Raw genomic sequence first — 26,595 nt, 5'->3', positions numbered from 1 at the left:
GCATCTCTGCAGAAACTCTCCGGGTGCGCGTAGTGGGACGGAGGGGGGACAAGAACCGAACTTTTTGTTTGCAGCCCGAGTCCGGAGAGCTGGATTCCCTGGCACGGATTCTCCCCGCCGAGTGGATTCCCCAGCTGCAGGCAGGCGGGAGTCCTTCCAAGAGCTGCTGGGGCGCGGCTTGGCTGCTGCGCCCCGGCGGCGGCTCGGCCCCCGCAGCCCGCGCCTCCTCTCTCTGGGTCCCGGACCGGGAGCGCGGCCTCCGTGGAACAGCCGGGGGAGGAGCCGGGGTGCGCAGGCTGCGTCCGGAAGGGACCCAAGTCGGCGAGTGGCGAACAAACCGGGCGGAAATTCGTTCTTCCCACACTCTGCCCCCGGGGATGCAGGCGGGGAAAGAGGAGACGGCGGAGGAAGGACAGACCCTGGCAGGGGGAGGGGGAGACGCTCAGTGGCTCCGCGTCTGGTCAGCCCGAGCCCGGGACGCCAAGTGAGAAAAGTAGGGATTAAAAACAGCTGTACCGGGCGGACACGCCGGGCTGGGGGCGGGGGGTGGATTACCGGTCGAGCAAACGGGATTTGCAGACAGAGACCTTTTTATTTTAGACGAGGACACCAGTCGCTTCTGAGCAGTGGGAGCGTGGCTTGTTTTACTTGTTTTTAAATCACTTGCTCTTCCAGGTGTCGCCCTGCGGCAGGCAGCCCGCCAGCATTCTGCAGGAGTTTTGGGGAGCAGGAGGTTGTCTGCAGAGAGCTGTGGGCAGGCCACTGTCAGAAGAGGCTAGGTGCACCCACTCTGACCTGCAGCGTGTTTGGGTTTGGGGCATCGCGCTCCTGGAAGCCAGGGAGAGGCACCGCCCCCTTTAAGGATCTGAACTAAAGGTCCTGCTGTGGGGAAGAGCAAGGAGACAGCGCAGAGCTGGTTCTACCACCATGAAAGGCTCTCTGTCAGATTTTGGCGATTTAGTTCCATTACGTTCCCTCCCTAAGGGAGGCTTTGCACGTGTGCATATATACTACTATATAACCTTCCCAGGCACGAATAACCATATTTATACCTTCCCAGGCCCTTGGGTAACTAACTAGCAGCTACCTTGGGGGTGCCCCCTCTGCTGATGCCTGGGCTTGCAGTGATCACGTCCTAGCACTTATTATCAGTAGAGAAGGGAGCGTTTATCAAAGTCTCCTCTGAGGCAGCCCCTGCTGAGAATGAGAATGGGCAAGGAAGAGCTGTTAATTACTGTTTGTTCATGCAAATTATCCGGCTAAAAATAAAGGCCCCGCCTCCCCTCCACCCCAAAGTGTTCAGAGAATGTGATTTTAAGGACATACTCTGGAAAATTAAAGGAAGAGACAGATCTCCCCTCACCCTCAAGAGGCTGACAATCTAGTGGGAAGGGCAAGGCATGGAAAGGCTCAATGATAACACAAAGCAATCTATGAGAAAGCTGCTGGGATGCAGATAAGTTTTAATAATCCCAGTGTCTGACAATTATTAATTGCCTCATTTACCAATTCATAGGTAAGTGATAGCGACAAGTTCAGAATTTAAGCAAAGATGACATAGATCACTGGCAGCATGGACAGGGACCTGGGCTCCAGGGTGCTGGGTGTTGCAGAACTGAAGGTAGGCAGTGAAATGCCCCTTCAGGGCACAGCGAAGGAGCACACTGAGTTTGCTTGGGATTTGCTTTGAGTTCAGCTAGAGGATGAACTTGGAGGACCAAGTATCTGTCATTAAGATGAAAGATGGCCCTGACTGGCTTGGTTCAGTGGATAGAGCGTCAGCCTGTGGACTGAAAGGTCCCAGGTTCGATACCGGTCAAGGGCATGTACCTTGGTTGCGGGCACATCCCTAGTAGGAGGTGTGCAGGAAGCGGCTAATTGATGTTTCTCTCTTATCGATGTTTCTAACTGTCTATCCCTCTCCCTTGTTCTCTGTAAAAAATCAATAAAATATATTTTTTAAAAAAGATGAAAGATGAAGTTCCCCAGGTAGTTTGGTTTTTCAGTTCTCATTGTGAGAATCTTCTGAAACCCATGTAGTTTTTGACTCCCATCCTCTTATGAAGGCCTGGTGCATGAAATTCGTGCACTGGAGGGGGGGTTCCCCAGCCTGGCCTGTGCCCTTTCACAGTGTGGGAGCCCTACCATTGATGGCCCCAAAGACATAGGCCCCGTCCACACATCCGGGGCTCCTGGATGGATTGCCCCAAAGAGCTAGGCTGGAGCAGCGGGATCGCCTCCACACCCCACATGCAGAGTCAAGCCCCTCCCACCCATGCACCCCCACTGGTGTTCGCTCCTGGTGATCCGCTCCTTAAGGCCTGAGGGCATCATAGCCGCATAGGCTTTTATTAACAGGATGGCTGCCTCAGAGGGTGAGACCCAAGTGACCCAAGCTGTCCTGACCTGGGCCTCGGAAGCTGGGCCTCGGAAGCTGGTGGGGGGACCTTCTTGCTCGAAACAGAGGTTACCCCAGTGTTTCAGAGGAAAGATACAAAGAAAGTGAATGGCTGGAACTTCCTGGGATGGAACTGTGGCAGCATCTGCTTTGAGGCCTCGGCCTCAGGACACACAAAGAGCATTCTGAGCAGGAAAGAGGTTGGAAGCTGAAGAGGTGTAACGTGGAAGAGGGAGAAGCAGAAATGAGACCCTACCCTTTGCATAAGCCTCTTCTCCTGACTCTTCACCGAAAACTTGCGGAGAGAGTGAGGGCAGCAGGCAGCGTTCCCTCTGAGGGCCATCTTCACTCACCCCCTGGGGGTGTCTTTCCTTTCTAGATGCTTCTACGTAAGATTTAAGAAGTATCAGACCCCTGCAGACATTGAGTATCTTTTAATGTTGTGGCTGTCTTTGCTAATATTCTACCAGCAGTCCTCGGTTGCAGGTAGAAATGACCTACAGATTCATGTCAAGACAATTACTTTTCCATAACATTCCATTTCCTTGAAGTAATCCATCTGCTGCATAGATACAGTGTGCTGCCTTTCCAATAAGTACAGACAGTTTCTGGTAGGTGTTCCTAGCACCCTCAACCCAATTTCAGTAAGAGTAAGATTTTGAGATCTATAGGTAAAATGATAACGTGTGTGTGCATATGAAGTTTTTCTGAAAAAGTGTGACTGCTGTCTTTTTAACAAACGCTTCCCTTCTACAGGCATAGAACCTGAGGTCACCTTTACAAATGAATGACATTTAAACACCTCAGAGTACATGCATATGATATTCACATGTGCCCCCAATGGCCTCCACGTCTGTAACGCTACACAGTCAGGTGTTTGATTTATTTTCATCTCTCTCTTCCAGGAGTTAAAGTGGTATTTTGCTTGAATCTGGAAGTATTTAGAATCCCTGGTAGTGAAGAGCAGCAACTCCAAACTGCATTGGCTTGGAATCCTTATTGCTGCTGATGAGCAGGCAAGAGGCCTGTGGTGGGGATCCGGCCTGTGCCAAGACCTGGGATGAGCCGTGGGAAGGCTGTGGTTGATAGACACAGTGCCAGACCTCAGGGCGCACCCTCTCAGTGGGGAGGCTGACGCCCAAGAAGCAGTCGCAGATGGTCAGGCTGTGGGTGGAGCTGTGGGAGCCTTGGGGACATGAACTTGGCCTGAGCGCTGGCGGAAGGCTTCGGGGACAGGAAGTACTGAGTGTTACCAGGTGCAGGTGAGCGGGGCTCTCAGGAGGGAGAGCCCGGGACATATGCAAGAGAGTGATTTAGGAACCGTCAAACTTCTGTCTGAATCTTTGTTAGTGAGATTTTTTTTTGACCTCTGTGCTTTTTGACAGCATCACACAACCTTTGCTCATACAATGACTTCCAAATAAATATTCCCTGGCCCCCTTTGAAGATTTCAGCAAGCAGTTGGCATACTAGTACTTGTACGATAACCTCAAGCGGCATCTCTGCCTACATAAACTAGGTGCTGGACAAACAAAATGTTCTCTATCTAGTTCTTGCCGTCCAGAACCTTGAAACCTGTGACAGTGGTTTGGCGGGACATGTATTCACTCTGTAAAATGTGTTATATATATTGTGTAGAGATACTGTATATATACTAGTATACAGCACCGCTCTTAGAATAGGGCAGCCTGCGTTCCTATCTTGAACCCTGTGCTGTCCAGGCCGTGTTACGGTCCTCCCTGGTTGTGCTCCTCCCCAAAAGACCGGGATTTGGGGCTTCCAAAGGGATGTGCTCACCCAAAGCCCACACACACCCCACTCTTGCTCAGGGTTCCTGGTGAAACCAAAATGTGGGGACCCTGGAATTCCCCACTCAACTGCCTAAGTCTGCGCAGGCCTTTTTCCCATCTGTTCTCCTGGGGGCCAGTCATGTCATAGGTGGATTTACCCCTGGGGCCAAGAGAAGGCCAAAGGGCAGCTGTGCAAAAAGAATCTGAAGGCGTGAGCTGGGGTTTCCACTGGTAACGCTGGAGTCAGGGCTGAGAGGGGGCATCTCAGGCCAGGGGTCTTCTCTCACCCTGGGCTGCTCGAGTATTGGAGACAGCCCTGCCCGTACGTAGCATTTTAGGAGGAGAAAGTTAATGGACTTGTATTTAGAAAGAACAGGGGAAAATTACAGGAGTCCAAAGGAAAACATTTTTGAAAATGTTTAATTCCACTTTATTATAACATAGCCTATACCTAATTTTCTATAAAAAGCAACACTTTTTAGTAAAAGCAAGGATGCAGTTGTCTCTATTTAAATGCCTCTTAACTACATAATGTGTTTATGGATGGATCCAGGCTGGGTCAGGTTCCAGGAGTTAAGGATTAATTACCTTTAAATGTATAATTTGCATAATCACAAGTAGACATCGAGGAAAGAATCAGAGGAGCAAGAGCCTTGTCATCTCACTTTTAGAAGGCTCGCCCTTTCAATCTCAAGTTCCAGAGGTCAGAACACGAGCAAGTTGGGGCTGGTTCCATGGCACACAAATGTGGTGTCAGGGTTCTCGGCGTTCTTGCCCGGGCATGGAAGCTTTGTGGGCTTGCCAGGGATGTGCACTGTCTTCTTCCCAGGCAATCTGGGGTTTCGTTGAACTGCAGCTGGAGAGGCGGGAAGGATTCCAGGCCAGGTCTTCCGCGGCCCCTGGAGCTGGCCTGAGTTGGCCCAGGCTGGCCTGGTGCAGGGCAGGTTAGAGGGAAGAGAGCTGGCCAAGCCCCCACTGTGGGAGAGGTGGGCCTGCCAAGCCCGTGAGCAGCTTCCTGGAGCTCACTCAGGGCAGCCTGCAGACAGCATCTGTTTCCTCACCCCGTGAGCCAACCCCGGACAGGCAGTGTGGACCCTGCCACCGATGAAGTGGGAGCTGAGAGTCCCCCGTGGTCCTTTGGCTGTTATCAAACAGCTCCCACAACTCTCTCTGTCTGAACGGGCTTCATCTTTGCCCCGGTCTGAGAGGCAAGTTTCTTTGCCTTGGGGATTAGGAATGGGAAAAGGAAAAGCCCTGCTTTGCAGTCTTTCTGCGGAGGCTCCATTTCCCCCTTAAGGAAACACAGGCATGCAGATTCCCAGCTACGTACCCATCTTATTAAATCGGCATCTCAGGGGACGAAGCCCCGGCACCTGCATCTAGAAACCCCCAGATGATTTCTATGCACACTTAATTTTAATACCCATAGACAGTATTTCCAAAACGCCTGCTCACCATCATGTTAGAATAACAACAATAATAATGATGGGCACCCATACAGAGCTGAGTGCCCAGCCGAGGTCCAAGCGCTCTACATAAACTAACTCATTCACTTCCACAGCTACCTGGTGAGGTAGGAACTATTGTTACCCCCACTTTACAGAGGAGGAAACTGGAGAGCTTATTAGAAATACAGGACCCCAGCGCCCCCCCCCCCCCCCACCTCTGGAGAGCCTGATAGGGAACCTCCAGAATAGGGCCTAGAAATCTTTCTTTAGCACCTTCCCAGGTCCTATTGTCTCAGGTACTGTCACTGAAGGAGAATTCTTAAGGGTTTATTCAGACAGGCAATGTCTCCTTTGCTAGGAGCCCAGGGACAGGAAGAGGAGTGAGGCAGACTGATCCTGGCCGAGAGTTGAATGTTCCTAAGATGGTAATCTAGGAGGATGGTGCCATCCTGGAGAGATGCGATGAGTACCATTTGCTGAAATAGCAATTATCTTTTGAGAAGAAAATAATAAAGAGCTAAAAACTTTGTGGGAGAATCAGCCCACATCTATGTGCTTAAAGCCATTGGCAAGGTGACTGCTCCTAGCACCTTAGATTTTATGTCCAAGGAAAATCCTTATCCATGAGTGCGAAGATGCCTGGTTATTTGAAACCAATATGTATAAACAGATGGTGTATCTGCAAGAACTACAATGAATTGCAGGCACGCCTGGCAAGCTAAAACAGGAAATGCAGTTGTTGGCGGAGCATAATGGCTTAGGAAATAAGGCAAATCTGGTCACAGGATCCAGTTTGTCTTTGTGTAACTGACATTTTATAGCAGTTATACAATGACATCTTCCCTTAGAATAGAATTGAGTCAGTAGCCTAAGGAAATCCTTTGGGTATCAGTGTCTCTATTTTTCTAAATAAATATTTTAAATTATTTGTCATCTTTAGGAGCCAGACCTGTAATTGTATTTTATGGTACAACTTCCCACTGTTCTTTTATATGGATTTCTTCATGCTACAGTAATAACGTTCATTTTTCTGTTCACATCCCCACCCAGCCGGAAGGACAGCAGCGTGGCTTATCCCATTTCTGTTGTACTCAGCAGCTGTTGTTGAATTGTCAGAGTTTTTATAGGAAGCTGGAAGAAATTGTTAAAAAATATTAACAGTTGTCTTTACGTAGTGAGAACATGAATAATTATTTACACTCTTTTTGGCATTTCCTAAATGATATACAATTATTATGTATTTCTTTGAAATTAATGAAAAACTTTATTCAAAAAAATGCTTTCCTATCTACTATCTGGTTTGAACCTCAACATAAGTCTCATGAGGCAGTTAGGTGAGGGTTAATCACATTTCCAACTTGGAGGAGAAGATACTAAGAACTAGAGAAGTTAGCTGCCTTCTAGAATGATCTGCCGCTGTAATGATAGAGTGTAGACCGGAATCTAAACAGTTGGCTCCTGACCCCAGGTGTTTATAGTTGGACTTTGCTCGACTCCCTGTTGATACTCATCTATATGTACAACCAATGAGGCCAGTTCAGGGTGATGTGCACAATATTCAACAACGGGTACAGTAAGAACACGGGCCAATCAGGCTTGGCACTGCCCGGTCAGGACGGAGGAGGCTGTGAACAACTAGCCCAGGTGTGCCAGTGCCCACCAGCTGAAAGTGGACTCGCCTGTACTGGATTAAACTTTTTGAATGATCCTTCAGATGTCTCTCTCCTTTTTCCGAATAACCACATTATTAAAAACAATTTGTTCAAGGCATGGGTCCCATCATCAGGCACCATGAGATACAACACACAAAGCCTTCCTGGGACCAAGTTTTCCCAAGTTGCAAACTTGCCCGGGACCTGTTTTTCTGGACAGAGGTGCGTTGTAGTTCCTCCAGTTTACCAACAGAGCCTTCATAAGAGGGCAAAGGTGACCAATCCGGACAAAACACGAGTTTTGCTTTTAATTTCTAGTTCAGAAATTGTCTCCCACTCTCTTCGGTGGGCTGACAGATACATCTGAAAGGAATTTAATTCTTAAAAAATTACTATTTTTCTCACAACTTGATCTGAGTTTATTATAATTAATAGTTTGAAAATGTTTGTAGGGGGCACCTCTTTTGATGAGTATCAACTTTAAGGATTAGCAACTCATCCTGTAAATTTCTAATGACATTATCAAAACCTGGATGTACATGTGTCAGCCACCCACCCCCACCTTGTCACCTTTCCCCCTGAGCTGAAGATGTCTCCTTAGTCTAATGCCACTGTATACACTGTATAGGGAGGCAATTCCATACCCATGTCGTTGGAAACTATGGCTCTGCCCTGGCAAGAAACAGTCTGTCCATCACAGTAATGGAAATAATCTCGGACAGTCCAATAATTGACTATATACAGTGTAAATGCCCTCAAAGTGCTTGCAGATTTCATCAAAAGTCCAAATGTTTTTCACTTAAGACCAGGAACCTGGCAGGAAGGAAATTAGAGGAAGGAAGCCTCCATCCCCTTTTCAGAGTCTCTGTAATTTTCTATAAAGATTTGCACTTTGATTATGCTTAGCAGCGCCATATGCTGGAGTGGGATTCAAGATCAAAGGTCCTGGCCACAGCACTGGCTCTGGCTGTGGGCAGGAGCAGATATGTCTGTTGGAGGAGCGCTAATGGATGCGTAAGGACACTCCTCCAGCCCCCTGTGTGTTCCCATTTAATTTCCAAAATACAATTGATATGTCTCACGTGTGAATGCTTTTAGTTTTGTTTTTTTTTGTTGGTGGCTATTGTATGTTGTAGGTTGGAAAAAAGTGGTAATTACCCCTTAAAGATAGTTGGAACTGAAGAATGAACCTCGGGCAGATCTAAAGTCTAAGCCTCCTGAAGGATATCCATGAAATTACCTTTCATTTCTCCCGGTCTCCTCATTGACACCCCAAAGCACACTGTGTTGTTTTGCACCCTCTCAGGGTAATGGGCACATTAGTAGAGTCTCTGGAACAATCTGCTGTGAGGGAAAGCCAGGAGGGTATGAGAGCCCATGAGTGAGCTTCTAGTCCAGGTCAGAACCCTCATTGCTCAGGAGAGTACCATCCATAGCTGCCTGTCCCTATGGTCCTTTGGGAACCTGGGAAGCTGGGGCTGTGTCTGGGAGCACCTTGTTTCACCTCCTGCCTTTGTAAGCGGACAAACAATGGGTCCGTGCTGCCTGTCACAACTTGAGCCAATTAAACAGAGACAGGGTTGAATCATATATGAGTGTTTATTCCGATATTACCTGCAGTATAGGAGAGCAGCAGGTTAGCCACAAAAATCTGCTTTGCAGCCATAAGCCAGCTGCTTGTATAGCAAAGGGGCAGTTTACAGATATGCAATAGGACTAGGGGTCTTCACAGGGCTTAATGATATGCAAGGGCTGGGTTACTTGGGGGAAATTGCCAAAGGGAGTGCCAAAATTAACCCATAAGCAGGCTGGATATTTGAAAAGGCCTGAAGGTGTGCAAAAAGAGCTGGGGGTCTTCAAAGGGCTGGTGATTCTGGTTTCTCTAACAAATCTCTGTTAATCTTTCCATGATAATAGGCAGCTCCAAATGGGGAGGAAGGGCTGCATCCCCAGGACAGCTCCAGCCACAGTAGAAGTGCCTTCTTTAATCAGAATAAAACAATCACGGTTAACAGAACATGATTAATATTTCTTACAATACTAGCTGGTTCCCCAACATTCTACTTCTGCCCCCTTTCACCTTCTCTATGGAGATGTGACCATCTCTGTTTCTACATCATTTGCCATGTACATTGAACATGCAGGTTTTAGAATTCAATGACAAAGCAACCTGCTTTGTATTTCCCAGTATTTTTTAGAATCCACTCCATGGGAAATTCCTTCACCATCACCTGAACGGGAACTCAGGCAGACACCTGAGTTCTCTGGTCACTCTTAACTATTACAGAGGAACCTCCAGTAACTATTACAGATGGACCTCTAATCATAAAACACACTCTGATTTTAGTAATTAAAATGCATGTAATAACCAAAGCATTGCTTTGCAGATAAGCCTCCTTCTAGTCTCCTAAGCAGGTGAGAAGCCTGCAGTAGGGGTGAGGTTGTGATCAGCTTCTTCTCTCTTTGCCCACTCAGTCTACTCATATTACCCTGTCATGCTACCCACAATTTCTGTCCCTCCAGGATGGGGATTTGGGGAGACAGAGTAGTAAGAAACATGGGAAGGTCTTTCCTGATTGATATTGTTGTGGTCAGCCTCCTCCAGACCTGGCAGATGTTTCAAGCTAAGTGTCTTATCCGAGAGTTCTTAAGGGACCCACTGATGAAAGAAAAGACACCTTCATTAAAAGAGACTTCTTGATTCCAGCAGATGACAGGCTCCTGGAGGGGCAGAGCCAAGTGGCAGCCCTTCACAGCCAGAAGCACGGTGGATGCAGTGACTGTGATGGGCAGAGTGCCTGGAGCAGCAAGAGGAATATTTTAGCACAATATCTTTTATGTTGGCCAATGGCTCATGGTAGCACCAAAATAGATGGACAGTCTACGAAGAATTACTTGCTTTATGTAATTGAAAATCCCTAGGTCTAGTGAACAGAAACCTTTGTTCGATGGCTGGTGATAGCTAGCCTGTCACCCAAGTCTCAGATCTGAATCGGTTCAAAGACATGGAAATCCTCAGATCAGATTCTCAAACTGTGTCCAGGGAGTAGCAGCAGCAGCATCACCTGAGAATTTGTTAGAAATGCAAATTTTCAGGTCCTCCCCCAGTCCTGCGGGGCACAGACACTCTTAGTTTAAGCAAGCACTTCCGCTGAATCAATGTATGCTAAGGTTTGAGACCACCAACCTTAGATGAAAGAACCCTATAACATTGCTGTACGTGTCTGCCATAAATCTTCCTTTAAGTCTTCCCCGAAAGATCTGTAGCCATTCACCAGGGTGACTGTGCACGGAGGAAAGAGGACCTGGATCTTTTGGAGATCTATGGACATTGATTCTGAGTCCTTATTAATCTCTCAAGCCCCAAATTCCCCCTGGACCACCTGAGTGGGGGAGGGGTGTCATTTGTGGAAATCAGGTGATAAATGAAATGTGGCTCCTGGCCGTCTCATGGAGTCTAATAACAGTGTGTTATTTTCCCGTTCTTGAACAGAGTTGTCATAGGTCATCCTCAACAACTAAAAGAACCCCTCTATTGATTCCCTAACCCGTGTAGTGAGCTGTATTATGGTAGACAGGGCCACACAGTAACTCCCTGGAATCTCCTCTTCCTGTGGGAGAACAAACTGAAAGTAATACCATAGCCCTGGGGGAATTGCAGAGATTCTCATTTCCATCTAACGCTTGCAGAATTCAGGGGTTACTCTTCCATGTCTGCATTTGATTCATCTGTTTGGCATGTGCAGAAGGAAGATAGTTATTGGAGAATGACTGCAGAGTCTTGTAAAATTATTCAGGTATTGGACCAGATGTAGTCTCTTTAGTGGATGACACAACAGAGCTCCAGGCACTTTGTATGCAGCTATTGATCTGGCAGATGCTTTTTTTTTTCTCAATACCAAATTAGGAAAGATCACCAGATGGAGTTTGCTTTCAACTAGAAGGATCGCAAAACACAGTCACTGTCTTAACCTCAGGCCTATGTTGACTCTTCTGCTCTCTGACAAGGGCTTGATCATCTTGATATTCCTCAGAACATCATGCTGATATGTTATGTTATTGACGTGGTGCATAGGAAATGGCCTAGATGCCTAATAAGACATATGTGTGCCAGAGGGAGAGAAACCCCAAGAAAAATCAAAGGCCAACTACCTCAATGAAGATTCTAGGGGTCCAGTAGTCTGGGAAAATACTGGCATTTCCTCTTGAAGGTGAAATGAAATTGGCTGTACTTGGTCCCACCTCCCACTAAGAATGAGCTACAATGTTTTTGACCATCTCTTGATTTGGGGGGTAACATAGACTCTTTTGAGTGTATTCTTCCTGGCACTGTTTTGAGTAATCCACAAGGCTGTCAGTTTTGTGTGAGGACCAGAACAAAAGAAGGCTCACTAGCAGGATTTCTCAGCTTTGGCACTGTTTTCATTCTGGGGACAAATAATTATTCGATGTGGGAGGCTATCCCAAGAACTGTAGGATGTTTAGCAGCATCCCTGGCTTTTACCCACTAGATTCCAGCAGCAGCACTACTCCCCAGGTGTGACAGCTAACATCTCTACAGACATTGCCAAATATCCTCAGGGGAGAAAATTGTGCCCATTTGAGGACCACTGGTCTGCAGCATGTCTACTTAAGCCTCTAGGTGAGTAATGCACTGGCTGACAGCTTGACTGCAACCTTGTGAGAGACGCTGAGCCAGATCCTTCCATCTAAGCTGTTCCCAGATTCCTGACTCTCAGAAACCACATGAGATAATAAATGCTGGTTGCTAAGTTTGGGGATAATTTGTTAAGCAGCCATGGATGACTAATACTGCCGGGGCTGACCAGTAGCCCCTGAATGACAGATGAACAGATTACTCCAACACAGTTTCACTGTGAAAGAGAGGGCTAAGGGACGGCCTGACCAAAGGGACCAGGCAGCCTCTATTGCCTGCCTCCTTAGTCTTTTATTGTAACAGCAGTTTGAGATAAAATTTATCTTTAGATACAATCAGCAGGGTGAGTAATCTTGGGAGGACATATGTGTTTACATTGTCCTCTAGGCAAGGGCATCCAGGGATTAAGCATAGGGATTCCAGTAAACACCCAGGGGTCTGCACATGCACAGGCTTCTTTGGAAAGGTCAAGGAATAATTAGGGGCGCTGCCTTCAACACTCCCCTAAGTCTCCCCTAAGTTGGAATTCCAATAAACAAGGCAGGTAGCCTTCCACATGCTTCCCTTTTCTCAGAATGTCCTCCTTACAAACTTTCCAACCAAGTCTCATGTACTCCCCAACATAATACAGGTTGGGCATACACAGCAACAGTCCATCATCCAGAGTAAACAGTGTATGCAAGAATAGGATTGAGTAGGTCCTGAATACACAAGTAAGTTTCATGAGCAGGTGGCTCTGACTCCCATAGCACCTCCACTGGCTGCATTTTAATTCTACCTCAACCCACACCTATGGTCTTTGGGAATTGACAGTTGACCAGAGGAAAACATCATTTGGGCCAAGTTCACAGATGGTCCTTTATCACTGGAAGACACCAGGTTGATATGGATTGCTGAAACATTGCAGCCCAAATCAGGAATGTGGTAAGGGAAGTTCTCTCAAGGCTGACCAATGAGTAGTTGTCCACTTTGTCTAGATGGAGAGATGGCCAGAGGTAGAGGGATTTATATCAATTCATGGGTAGCTAGTGGTTTGACTGGCATACTAGTGACAAAGGAGTTTGAAGAATAGGTTTGCAGATGGACCACTTTGTATGGGCATTGTCCTATGTGATTGCTTCCCATAGGGCACCCACTGATGCAGGTCTCAATAATTGATTGGAAAGGAAGGGACATTCTGTGAATATCAGTCAACCCTCTTCCCAGCCATCCACATAGAGTGAGTCCATTATGGCAAGGATAGAAGCTATGCATAGGACTTAGCAATAGGGATTTCCCCTCACCAGGGCTGATCTGGCAACTGTCATTGCTGAATGCCTAATCTGCTGACAGCAGAGACCAGCCAGCTGTCACTCCCTGATGTGGCATCATGCCCAGGGGCACCAGCCAACCACCTGATAGCAAATTTATACATTGAACTGGCTCCATTATGAAAAAAGTCATTGAAATAGTCAGAAACGAAGGTTTAAGCCTTCCTCCCAGGAAAGAACCCCAAACCACCAAGATTTTGGTTAAAGGCAAATGGAACATAGAATGGACATGGGAAGAAACTCATTTTCAATTATTGTTCAACTGTTATCATTATCAGTCAGCTAGGTTTTGGTACCAGTTATGAAAACAAGAACTTTAGTAGCTGTGAATATTTTCTTCTTTGCTTGTTATGTATAATACTGAGTGTGGTTGGTGGTTAACTTTACAATTTAGCCTTCAGTTTCCAGAATATCCAAGGTTCAATGGCAACTAAAAGAGAAGAGGAATTATAGTAAATAATATTGTAATAACTATGTATGGTGCCAGGTGGGCACTGGAAATAAAGGGAGGGGGACCACTTTGTAAAAGTATATGATTATCTAACCACTATGCTGTACACCTGAAACTAATACATAATAATATTGAATGCCCACTGCAATTGAAAATAGAATTAAAAGATAAAAAGAGAGAAGAGGAATTGACATCACCCAGAGGTGAACACAATGGCTGAGACAGCGTCCTCATAGTGGTCCCACTGTGTTCCCCACTTTTGGGGAGAGAGTGAGCCTGCATTCCTCTGTGGGAGGAATATAGTTGCACTCTGTTAGTGGGAGGAGGATGCTGATGGATGGGTACAATGGAATGTATCATTGGATCTGAATGGTGAAAGGGTGGATGTACCCGATTGTTTCTCTTGGCTGTTAGATCCAAATTCATCTTTCTAGATTCTCTCCGTCCCCCTTTCTAAACTCAATCATCCAGCCGATTCCATGGTAGATTCTTCCAATGGGAGGCACAGGTGGTAGGTTCCAATGTGGGAGGAGGAGACGAACCATTTCCTGGCTACAGGCACCAGCAGGGACAGACGGGGCAGCTTCCCAACCTTTAGGTAAGACCCCCCACCCCCACCCCCTTTGTGTTCCTCAGCGACTTCCAGCCATTTTTAACTTGCTCCCTACATTGCATTATTCTCTGCTTGAAATATATAGAGTGTTTTTTACTTTCCTGCTTGGACACTGTGTGATACAGAGATCTCTCCATATTCGTGCAAAGTGAGCTTCCTCATTCTCTAGTTTTAAAAAAAGGAATGCATCATGTGTATATACTAGTAAGACCCGGATAATGGATATCTACGTTGCTCTCAATCATCTCTTTTTAGTAAGAGCAATAAGGACACTTCTGTTTTAGGAAAGTATTGTCAACACATACATTTGGCAACACTTGTGTCTTCCCTAGTTTGGAATTACACCTACCAAAACTCTTGTGCAAGGATCTAAATGCCGAAATGGGATTAAACTAGACTCTGGAATCCAGAGCGTGTCCGTCTGCAGCTAGTTATTTATTGCTTACTAGGTTTTCTAAAATATTGCCCTCCCACGTGCTAGTCTTATCTCTTGCAAATGAATGGCAAGCTCCTTAAGGCTTGATATGAGGTCACCTTTTGAATGTGTAAACGTGGTGTGTGGCGGGTGGTCAGTGGGACCGCTCCCCTCCATGCTTACTATCATCTGAATCCATCACCTGCCTGGCGGTTGGGAAGAGCCCATGTTCCTTCATGTGCATGGGGCTCGGGCTTTCTCATGAAGGAGCCGATGACACAGCTCACACTGCCACGTAGGGTAGTGGCTCAGATGGAGGTCCAGTTACTTTTATTATTGGTCTTTTTCCAAGTCCCTTTCATGGAGGCAGTGCTTGTTAAAAAAACGTTTTTCCTTAATTATAAAATATTTTATTGTTATACATTTTATTACTATTATATATTTTTTCCAATTATAGTTTACATTCAATATTATTTTGTATTATTTCAGATGCACAGCATAGTGGTTAGACAACCTAATGGTTGCCTGAAGGGAGAGGGGTTGACAGATTGGGTGAAAAGGGTGAAGGGATTGAGAAGTACAGATTGGAAGTTACACAATAGTCATGGGGATGTAAATTAATGTAATAATAATGCTGTATGTTGTCTAATTGCTATGCTGTACACTCGAAACTAACGCAAAATAATATTGCATGTAAACTGTCATTGAAAATAAATTTTAAAATGAAACAAAATTTGAGCTACTTTAAATGACTTGTGGGCAGTGCTCTTGTTCAGCCTGTGCGGTTAGTCACCTTGGTCCACCTTGGGGCTGGCGAGCTGCCCGGACCAGCACAATGGCCTTGGCCGCGCGAGGCTGCCTCCGTCCCCATCTCAGCCATCTGATATTCTTCTTCCGCTGGACTAAAGAATGAAGGCCTGGCCCGCTCTTTCCTACCACCACCCTACAATTGTTTTCTGATTTTATCTTCTTTAATTAATTAAACAGCACTTTTGCTATCTTCTCATCTTTTAGGCATTCAGACCATTCCGGCATTCTGCTTCCAGCCCCTAGACTTGTTTGAACTTTCTAAAATGGGAAAGGTAGGGTCTTGTTTACAGTTGCCATGCCAACCCCCGGCCAGCCTTTTCCTTAAGAGAATTTTTCTGTGGTGCTCCACACTTTCACGGCAACGTAGGCTGTGACAGGAATCCGCAAGCATTCCCCAGCGTCTCAGCCAGCGGGCAACGGGGCTGCATCCCTGAAGCAACTATCCAGCCGTGTGCCACGAGGGTTCCACTTCTATAATCTCCAACATAATCCCTTTAAGGCACAAAACCCCCCATCCGACCCAAGCTGCGAGGTTATGACAATTCTAAAGAAGAGCAAAAAACAAAGCTGCTTTTGGTACTCATGCTGTTATACTGTAACCTCATTGTCAGCCATATTAACAAAATCCATTTCTAATAACCCAGCTAATGCTGGTAAGACATCAACAGCCAAATCCGGTTAACCCTCAGAAGCATCAATACTAGCCAATCACATTTCCTGTTTGTGGGGCTGAATCCTAGAAGCTATGCATGGGTTATACTTCTAAATACTCAAAAAAAAAAAAATGAGAAGGCATGAAAAGGAATTTTTTTTGCTTCTCGTATTTCAGAAATAATCACACAACATTTATGATAACTTTTACTACAATTAACACACTAGTTTACACTGAACATTTAATACATTAAGCAGCAGTGACCTAAGATAAGTGATGCATTGATTTGCTCATTTTCTAGATAGCCACGGGCATAGGTTCAGCCCACAGCTGGATCATACACACACTTTATGGTCATTGCTTTTATTTATTTATTTATTTTTAAATATATTTTTTATTAATTTCAGAGAGAGAGGGAGAGAGAGATAGAAACATCAATGATGAGAGAGAATCATTGATCGGCTGCCTCCTGCACGCCCCCACGGGTGATGGAGCCCGCAACCCGGGCATGTGCCCTGATGGGGAATTCGAACCCTGACGTCCTGGTCCATAGGTCAGCACTCAACCACTGAGCCACACTGGCCAGGCTGGTCATTGCTTTTAAAAGGATGGAAACAGGATGAACATGGAAAGCCCACATCCTCAATGGCTCCTTGGAGGTTAGTGCTTATGCTCTTCCGTCCCTGGAATTCCACTTGTCAGTTGTGAAGCAGACGCAGGGCTTAGGAGAAGCTCCAGGTCTGACATCGTCACAAATTAGTTTTCCCTCTTGCTGGTGCATATTCCCTGTGCTCCGGTTCAAAGAAAACCCAGACCCCTTAGGTCTCCATCGGACTTGCAGTCTAAGGACTCCTTCTTCCTCTTTCATCCCGGCCCGGTTAGAGGGGGGGAATCACAGGCCGTCTCGTTAGCTGTCAGCACTTTCGGAAACAGACTTGCCTCTCTGGGAAAAGCCGGTACAGCAGTCTGGATTTTAATTTATAATTTCATTATGACTAAGAGAGACTTAAAAAAAAGTCACTCAAGAATCACTGCACGCTTCCTCTGGGATTTGGCCAACAGCTGCTGGAGTTCTATGAACTCAGCTTTTTCTAACTATGAAAAGCAGAGGTTGAAATTTTATATTTTCTCAAATCCTCAGCCACTGGATCAAGTAGCTAAAAATGATGAAAAATAAAACAATATGGAGTATGTTTTAGAATTATACATGCACTTCAGCTTTGCTTGCCCCAAATGAAGAGAAAGGAGAACATTTCTTCGCAGCCTCTCTAATTAGAAGTACATCCCTTTCACTGGGGTCTGGAATCCTCTCGGCATTACGTAGGGGAACAATCTGTTTGTAGTTGCTGGCAGGCTCAGCCACGACCCGAAATGAAATGCAGTTTGTGTCTGGAATGGAAGAAAGGGTTGCCTTTCGAAATCTCTAGTGGTAGTTTGCACATCTAAAGCCAGCTAGATAAAAATCTATTTTAAGAGTCTCACTGCTCCTGAGTAAAACTAGGTCAAATTTTTCCTCTTAACTCTGAGATAGACAACTCTGTTTCGCATCAATCACCACAAAAGATAGCCAGACTCTCGGTTGCCATTAGAAAACATCCCACTCCATTCAACAATAAGTATTAATGAACACTTCGGAAGCGCCGGGTACTCAGGGAGGAGCTGTGGATACGGGGCTGAACACAACAGACCAAGGCCCCTGTCTTCATGCAGCTCCGGTAGCTTCTCTAAGGGCTCGGGAATGAATGGAAACATTAACACAGTGTGGATCTGATGAACAAGGTGCTGTCCTTCACTAACCGGGCGAAGTCACAAATGTGATAAAAGCGTAAGGAAAAAAAGACTCCACAAAGAACTCCTGTGATTGCCTTTCTTCCCGCAGCACCAAGACCCGGAATCCCTCGCTGTGGTGCTGAGGGTGATAAACGGAACTCTCCCTCGTATTTGCCCCGCGGAGAGGGTTGTTTTCTGAAAACCATCTTACCAAGACGGGGGTGGGGGGGGGGCGTATCTTTCTGGGGCGGTTCAGACCTAGCGCTGTGAATGACTCTGGCAGGATGAGTGCTAAAGGGAGAGGATATTAGCAATTAGAAACTGGCTTTGCTGCCAGAGGCTGCATCTGTCTGCATTAGCAGCCACGGAGGGAATTGGACCAGGACATGCGCAGGTCTGGTTAAGCTCAAAGCCTCCATAGGCCGCCGGGAAATGACTGTGGGACCGCCAGCCAGGCAGCCGGTGCACCTTTTACTGTCTCCTGAATGGAGCCCTATTATGAAATGCAGAGTCTGGGGAGAGGGATGAGAAATCGTGCCAACCCGGCTGCAGTCTTGGTCCCCAGCCCCATCACACCAGGCCTTCTCATCTGGAAAAGTTCCAACTAGAAAGTTCCCAGCGCTGCAGGGGAAGAGGGGAAAAGGAGAAGCGGCAGGAGGGGAAAGAGGAAGAAAGGAGCGATTCCGCTGCTTGGCCAGTGATTGGAGGTGTGGACTGTGCTGGCCAAGGGGCACTGCTTCTGTCCGCAGACACGTCCCACCCACCTGGGCACCTGGGCTCCCTGTCCATCTGGCCCTAATTATCTCAGCCAAACTGAGGCTTGTTTGTTGGTGGGGGTGGGTTCCCCCCCTTCAATTTCCCATTCATTTTTTTTCTGCCTCAGGTTTGTTTTCCTTTCAATAACACAAATCTTGAATAAATTTGTGGGCAAAAGCAGCTTCAACAACCAGCCGCAAACATCATCAGGTGATAACAAGGTTAGTTCACTTAGAAAATCTGCATTTACTCCAAAAACACTTAAGGAGGGGCCTTCCCTTTTGGCCATGAACATGCCCTTCTACTTCTTAGGGGGCTAAGCAGACACCTCAGCACAGACTCTTCCAGAAAGAGCCGTCCGCCGTCCCCGAAGCAGATGGAAGGGCAGAGGCTGCCTGGTTTGATTTCTATGAAGTCATTTCTGATTTCTTTAAAAACCCAGGTCCGTATTTATTTTCATAGTTGAAGAGTTTATAAACCTGGACATTGAAAATAAATGTGCTTTCTATTTTCTAACTTGAAGTTGTGCGCTTAGCTGTTTCATTGTTAAAAATGGCCTGGCTCCTTGAAGAAGCCACACGTTGCAGACATTGAATCAAACTGAGTCATCCACCCAGAGAGAGAATGAGGAGGAGCTGGAGCAGCTCCGAGAGCTGAAAGCAGGGGCCCGAGAGGAACACAATGCCTCTCTAGGGAGTGTCCCCACACCTCAAGCCCCCACGGAGAGGCGAGAGTGTCAGAGGCACCATTTGTTACTGAGGACAAACGCCTGGGCACCATGGAACAAGGGCATCTCCCTGTGTTAGAGGATGGACATTGGCCTCCTGGAGCCAGGGGCCAGCAGGGGCGGCTGGGTCAGCATGCTGTTACTCTGTCTCCATCGACAGGGTTTGGTGTCCTGTGAAGCCCTTCTTCATAAAATTCAGGGGCTGCTGGGCACCTCCTGTGGTCCTTGAAGGCATCGATTGCCTTGTGACCACTTTGCTGATGATGCTGAAACCAGTTAGAGATACAGAGCATCTCAGGGAGTCAAGGATGATGTTAAAGATTGCAATGCGGTTAAGTGCAGAAAATAGGACACGGCATTGTCTCAAATGTGGAAAAAAGGAGAATCTGCCAATCATAAAGGGCTAGACACATTTGTACCAAAAGATTAGAATTGGTTGTATCTGTGGGCCACCTTGGCTTCCGGGTCACCTTGTGTTTGAAATATTTATGTTTGTACATGTTAACTCTTATGTCTCAGTGTGGCATAACTATCCAAGTACGGCCCCTCCTTTATTCCAGAAATACTTTCTGAGCACATATTGTGTGTGTGTTACCCTATGAGGAAGCGAAGCTGAGCTGGTCCCCAGGCTGTACCTTGAGATTCTGCCTCCCTTGGCTGGGTCATCACCAGCCCCTCCTCCCTGTCAGATCATGAGCTGGGTCAGGGCCCTTGCTGGGCCTGCAGGTCCTGTATTCTCTCAAGCACAGGCGAGTTTTTCCTCAGACCCTGCTCAGAGGTCAGCCCTCTGGAAGGCCGTCCCTGACCACCTTCCATCAAGCCCTCACCTCCCATCATGCTTGATTCTCCTCACGGCTGTGATTTTCTTTAGGGCACTTGTCCACACGTATTATAACTATTGTTCATTTTGTGGGCGGCAGCAAAGGTTATACTCAGAGACTGATTCTGTCTTTGCCAGCAATTTACTTAGCATAGGTTCACTGTGGGAATGATCATTTCACAAGTCAATAGCATACAGGATAATGTCTCTTAATAAAGCAAATAAAGAAATACTCCAAATAAATGACAGGTTAATCACATTATTGTTCCCATGTAAGGCGAGATGAAGGGATAAAGTCCAAATTTAATACCAGGTGTACCTCTTTATACCAGGAGGCACTCCAAAGAGTCAGCATCCAACCAGAGCTGATTTCCAGCTGCCAGTGCAAAAGTAAAAGTCCCCTGTTGCTACAGCATGTTGCTAGGGAACAAAGCACCAGTGTTAGTGGGAGGACTGAGCTGCTCCTGAGACCACATCACAGTTTAACAGCACTACTGACCAAAGAAACACCTTGGCCACAGTAGGAGCCAATGTCTCAAGATTCTTCAGAGGGTTTTTAAGTTAGTGAAGAGTCACCTCACTCAAAACAAAACTTTCCAATAGTCCTCCCAAACTGCCAGTATTTATAGTCTAAATGTCCCTTATCAGAGTTGCTTCTCTACATGCTCTTATCCATAAGCCCCCATCCCTGCCAGTGGGGTCCCTCAGCAGCTGTGGAATGATGACATCCAGACACAAACTTACTTCATACCTATATCAAAACCATTTTTTTTGTCCTTGTGATAGACAAGTGGATTAAAACAACTTCACTTAAGTCATAAACAAGCGGATTTGCAATCCCAGTAAACCAATACACAAAAGGCACATATGTAGTTGAACACCAACTTTCCATTGGAATGTGGCATCTTGGAGGCAGGGTCTTCAGTCTTGCTCATTGCTGTATCTCTACGATCTAGAACAATGCCTGGCACATAGTAGGCACTCAATGAAAACTGTTGACTTGAAGTCAGGTTTTCTTCCTCCAGGGAAAAGCAATCTGTCTATTTAAATATTTCAAGAATGAATATCAACCCACAAATTCAGATGACAAGAAATATAGTGTCTATTTTCTACAATTGTTTTATTTTTCACGTCACCCTACTGGGCCAGTGAGAGATTTCATCTCAGTTATGCTCTGCGCTCCATCCCCCCACCCAGCCTGGCCAGAGGGCTGTGTCAAGGTTCCAAGAGTCTTATGCAGTGACAGGAGCTTTGGAGAAGGTCCTCTGCTGACCAGCCCATCACATTGTGACTGTCCCCCTGTCCCTTCACTCCTGGTGGCCATCTGTTGCTTCTGAGTAAGGCGGGTATGTCAGTGCTTATGGCCTCAGCTCCCCAGATCTCCACACCAGAGGTCTTCCTCTCTGGGGTCTTACCCCCACATGGCCCCTGTCAGGAAGTGGAACCTGAAGAACTTGCTTCTTCCTCCAAACTGGTGTTTCTCCCCTGTTTTCCCAAGCTACTAAGTAAGCTCTCCTCCAACCCTATTCTTCCCCTGGGCTCTGGCTTTCAGAAAAGAAAAGCCAGACTCCTTCTGCTTCTTATCCTCTCACGTACCTCCCTGTCGCAAGTGATGTGGGGTCAGCTACCTGCTCAGATAGGGAACAAACAAGGAAAACTTCAAATAACTCTGATACGAGGCAGAAATGTGTGCTTTTTTTCTTTTCTGAAAGCCAGAGCCCAAGGGAAGAACGGGGTTTGGAGGAGAGCAGAAGTGAGACAGAACATGCAGATAAGTCAGGGATTCTATTGAGGCAGGGGTGAGAGAGAGAAACCATGGTAGAGGAAGGCTTACGGCATCTTGCATTTTGAATGAGCCTGGAAGGCTAGGCCATCTTTCATTTCATCACGTGAGATGGATGGAAAGAGAGGCAGGAGCAAAGAGAAACTGGAGATGGTATATGACTGAGGGCAAATCATCTCCTCTGACTGGATATATTTGAGCAGTGGGAAAAGAAGTCCCCCCAAAGTAGGTTGGAGTCAGTTTGTGACAAGCCTTCGAAGCCAGCATGTTTAGATGTTAACTTGGCAGCCAGTGCTTCATAGAGTGAATAGATTTGAGTTGTGTATTAGAAAATGAAACAGCAACATGGTCTAGCGTGGATTAATGGTTTGGGATTGGTGATGGGAAGGCTAGAAGCGGGGAGAAGTTTCCGCAGGCCACGCATTGTCTGGAAATAGGAAGGGACAGAAGAGAGATGCGAAAGATATTGCTGAAGCAGAACAAACAGGATCTGACCCCTGGTTGATCATGAGAAGGGCAAGAGAAAGATGAGGGTGGTGAGAATGGGGTGTTCTCAGAAGGCAAGGGAAAACCAAGAGAAGCGGCTGGTTTGGGGGAAAGGTGACCAATCTAGTCACGATGAATTTGAATTTCCATCAGCAAGGTTGGAGCTGTGAGCAGGAGGCTCAGAAGAGAGGTCATAACCTTCCCGTGATAGGAAGAAATATGGGTAATGATGCCGCCTCAGTATATTGGTGTGCAGGAGGAAAACCAAGGAATCTAGTGTCAGATTGCTTTGTCTCAGTAAGTAGGAAACAAGGCCACTTGCTGAGATTAAGGGGAGCAGTCAGTGTGTCCTATTGGAGCTTGCGAGTGGACACAATTTGAAACAGCTGGACTGGGGAACATGAAAAGACTCAATTCCTGGGGAACATGAAAAGAGTCAATTCCCGAGGAACAAAATAGCAGACCCATGCAACCTCAAGTTTTCTCTCCAATAAATACAGAATCCTTTGATGGTGGTTTTCTGAAATCTGTCCAGACAGATGTAAGAAGAAATAGCCTTTACATTATATATCTAGTTTGAGGCATATCTGATTTTATCATTCTCTCTGGTTTCTGCTAGTAAATTCTCTCTTCCTTACCTATTGTTAGGCCATTCATTTGGGATTTTGCTTTTTTGGGAATTTATTAAGAGGCCAGAATCAATTCAACATAGTAAACGTAGGAAAGCAGCAACTTTTCATTGACAACGTTCCCGACTCCCAAGCTGTCTTCCTGATGTTGAACTTCCGTTCCCAGAGAAAGAAGTTCATTACCTGCTCTCTACTCCCAATGTCAAGTGGTTTTTTACTCAGTGGCTTCCGGCACAGGGGGAGAAACAGCTCATCAAACATCTCATCGCAAAGACCTATGGCACCCAGGACTTCAAGGCTGTTGTTGCATCTGCGGCTGGAGCTGGAGAGATGGATGGGCACCTGAAACCCACACACTCTCTGGCGTGGGCACATGACATCCACACACTGTCTGGGATGGGCACCTGAAGTCCACCACACTGTTTGGGGGGTGCACCATGCGCTGCCCTCTGGTGATTCAGGAACCCATCTCTATTTTCCGCCTTTGGGTCTTTTTCAAGTTTCCCCACTCCTCTCCTGTCTCTGGATCTGATCTCTTTATTTGAAAGTACCTCTGTTGGGCACTTAGGGGTTTGTGTGGAGTGAGAAGCAGAGAACACAAACCTCTGCATCCTTAGCCTTCTCTAAAAGACCATTCTGTGGGAATTGTTGGTGCAGGTACTTTTATACCACCTGACATCAGTTTTCATAACTGGCTGTATCCTACTAACACTGGATTCTTAAATTCTTTTTCTTGACCTTGTAATGTTTCTGTATTGAATATGTGACTATCAACTCTTTTTGCTTCACTCCAGCCCAAGGAGAGAAAAGATGTTTTCCACCCAAGAGTTGGAAATCACAGAACACTTGGAATTGGACTTCAGAATCTCGTGCTCCTGGAGTAGTATGTCTTTCCCTTCTCTCTGACCAGCCAGCAAGGGAAGAATATGTTCTAGAAGCAAAGCTACATGGAACTTGGTTACGTTTGAGGCCAAAAGAGAAGTCCATTTCTCATTCGGTAAGAAACTAGAGTTCTTTAAGGCCTGTTCTTAGGCTTTAGACTAATATGTACGAAGGCCTTTTGGGGCCATACGGGGCTCAGTTGCGGGAGCCGTGTCTTGCTAGAGATCCCTTGTCCTCCGTCCCTCACGCCTCTACCAAGGAAAATACATTCAAGTGGAATTTCACCTGAATAAACTACCTCATTTGACTAAACAAAATCCCTCCCCGCTATTCCCTCCATCCTGTCCAAGATCAGCCTCCATTTCCAGTGTACTCACTCCGAGTCTTTTTAAAAAAAATAAATCAACATATTTTTTCACTTTTGTTTGTTTTTGCCCAGAAGCCTTTGACATTTCCCTCCAGTGAGTCATACTATGGAAGCATTTCAAAGTGACCTCCTTAATAAATGTTTCTTTTCTTGGGGCAGATGGGCCATTGGTAAATGACAGCTGTCCCAATATGTCGCTGCATAGGGTGTGGGGAATTTAATAAAGGAACGCCATGGCACGTGCCACCAAAGCCATGTGGCGGATGAACGTACAGAAACATAGCCTTCTGCATCCTTCCCTGACTCCTCTGAGACAAGATGGGAAAACTAAGCATGGTCCTTAGGGGTTTATTCAAATCAGATGGATGTGGGAGTGTTGATCCTCACTACAGAAGTTTCCGGCAATCATTTGAGAATTCAGATTTTGCAACAAAATAATTGAACAGTCAGCGGTAAGAGGAGAGGAGGCAGACGCAGGAGTGCCCAGAGCCTTGCTGTCCCCCCAGCACACTGCCGCTCACGATCCAGGCCTTGGTCATGCTAGTCTTTGCCTCTGCAAAGTCTCCAGCCTTCTTCCCTCCTCCTGGGAGTAACATTCTCAGCTCTCAAATTGCTTTGTCCCTTCCTTCCTGCAAACAGGTGGCACTCTGGGATTACAGTTATCACCGTGGCCACCCACCTTCCCGTCACACAGCCCCCTCCTCCCACTAGACTCCCACCAGAGAGTCTTGGGGGCAGGGAGTGGACTAAATTTGTCTCTGTGTCTTTAGCACCAAGAACAGATCCTGTCACACAGGAGGGTTAATGTAGCCCATCCTCATGGAAGATGGTGACCAGGGGCCAGGGACCCAGGGGACTTTCTGTTCATCTGAGTTTTCTATTCTCTTTACACAACACCCTCCACCCACTCCTCAATTCTTTCAGACGCTTACTTCCTTTATCCCCTTTTATTCATGTAAGAAAACTTAAAGGAGCAGTGAAAATTACTAGATGTACAAGTGAGTTTTGGTTATAAATATTCGTTGGGGAATGAGGGAAGTTACCAATGTGGATTCCTGCTGCACGTCGTCTAAATGTGGAGGCTGCTTTGGTCTTTACTGAGCCTGGACTTCCTCACATGGTGAATGTGTGTTGACTGCCCAGTGGCATCCAGGCCCCCTTTCCTCTAGTCACACACCCTGGGGCACTTACCGGGAGGGTAATTGTCTCTCTCCATTGAGTGCAGTCTTGGTGGTGCTGAGTTCAAAGGTCACCCACCCTCCCTTAGTCTGGCATGAGTTATCAGTGGTCACCACTGGGTACGGTATGGGGTTGGTGGGGGCGGGGGGAAGGTTCACTTAATTTTTGCAATGTACAATTTGCAAATTAAAGATTTAAGAAAAAGATTGAGATTTACCCCAAAGATCTGGCTGGATACAATGAATTTTCCTGTGAAATCCATTTGAACAGCAGCCAGAGGCCGGGCCTCTCCAGTGCACAGAGCCCGGGGGAATGCAGAAGGCCCCACGTCACACTCCCGAACTTGCCAAAAATCCCTTTAAAATGATTGAACAGATGTCTTTCCTTGGGATCAAGCGGATATAAACCATCACGGCCTGCTTTCAATTCCTAGGTTTCGGTGTCTTCGGGGCAACAAAATCCATCACTTTCAGGTTGGCTTTCTGAATGTTTTTTAAATCTTCACAATGATTACAGCAATGACCGCTACAGTGTGCAGGAAAACGTAAGCACATCTGTGCTGGGAGCCGCATTTCATCCCAGGGCACAAACTTCCCGTGAGGCTGAAGTGGAACCAGCCTCCAGTCATCTTTGCAGCCAGCCTGGCCGGCCTGCAGTCAGCCCCCAGAGGCTCCTCATGGAGCATGAACTAGTTTCTGCGCTTAGAACCAGAGGCTTACCTGGCATAAAGACCGACACCGCCATGGCCCACGTGTCAGCAGCAGTACCGGTAGGTGGGGATCCTGCCATTCCCACGAAGAAAGAGAATGCCGGACTTTCCAAAGTAAATTGGGGGCACGTCAAGCCGTTGGTCACCGGACCTCAGGTCTTGGTTTCTGGCCTTGTGGATCAGGTTTTGGGTGGCATGAGAAAAGACAACTTTGGAGCTTCACATCAATCAGTAATTAAATGAAAGCTCTCGGTACTTTCCAGAGAGTCACACTTCCAATTTAAATGAGCT

At 46.6% G+C, this 26,595-nt stretch overlaps 1 protein-coding gene across 1 annotated transcript in view; it reads right to left on the bottom strand.

Moving 5' to 3' along the window:
• The window catches only part of TRIL (TLR4 interactor with leucine rich repeats), a 30,456-nt gene extending 4,072 nt beyond the window's left edge, over positions 1–26,384 (bottom strand). The window contains 1 exon segment of the mRNA XM_014455871.2: positions 26,315–26,384. Within this exon segment, the coding sequence (XP_014311357.2) occupies positions 26,315–26,384 (70 nt within the window).
• Positions 26,385–26,595: the final 211 nt, after the last annotated feature.

This window comes from Myotis lucifugus, unplaced genomic scaffold, assembly GCF_000147115.1.
Source record: "Myotis lucifugus unplaced genomic scaffold, Myoluc2.0 scaffold_52, whole genome shotgun sequence".
NCBI lineage: Eukaryota > Metazoa > Chordata > Mammalia > Chiroptera > Vespertilionidae > Myotis > Myotis lucifugus.
The sequence above is the reverse complement of the archived record's forward strand: the minus strand, read 5'-3'. Positions and strand labels throughout refer to the sequence as shown.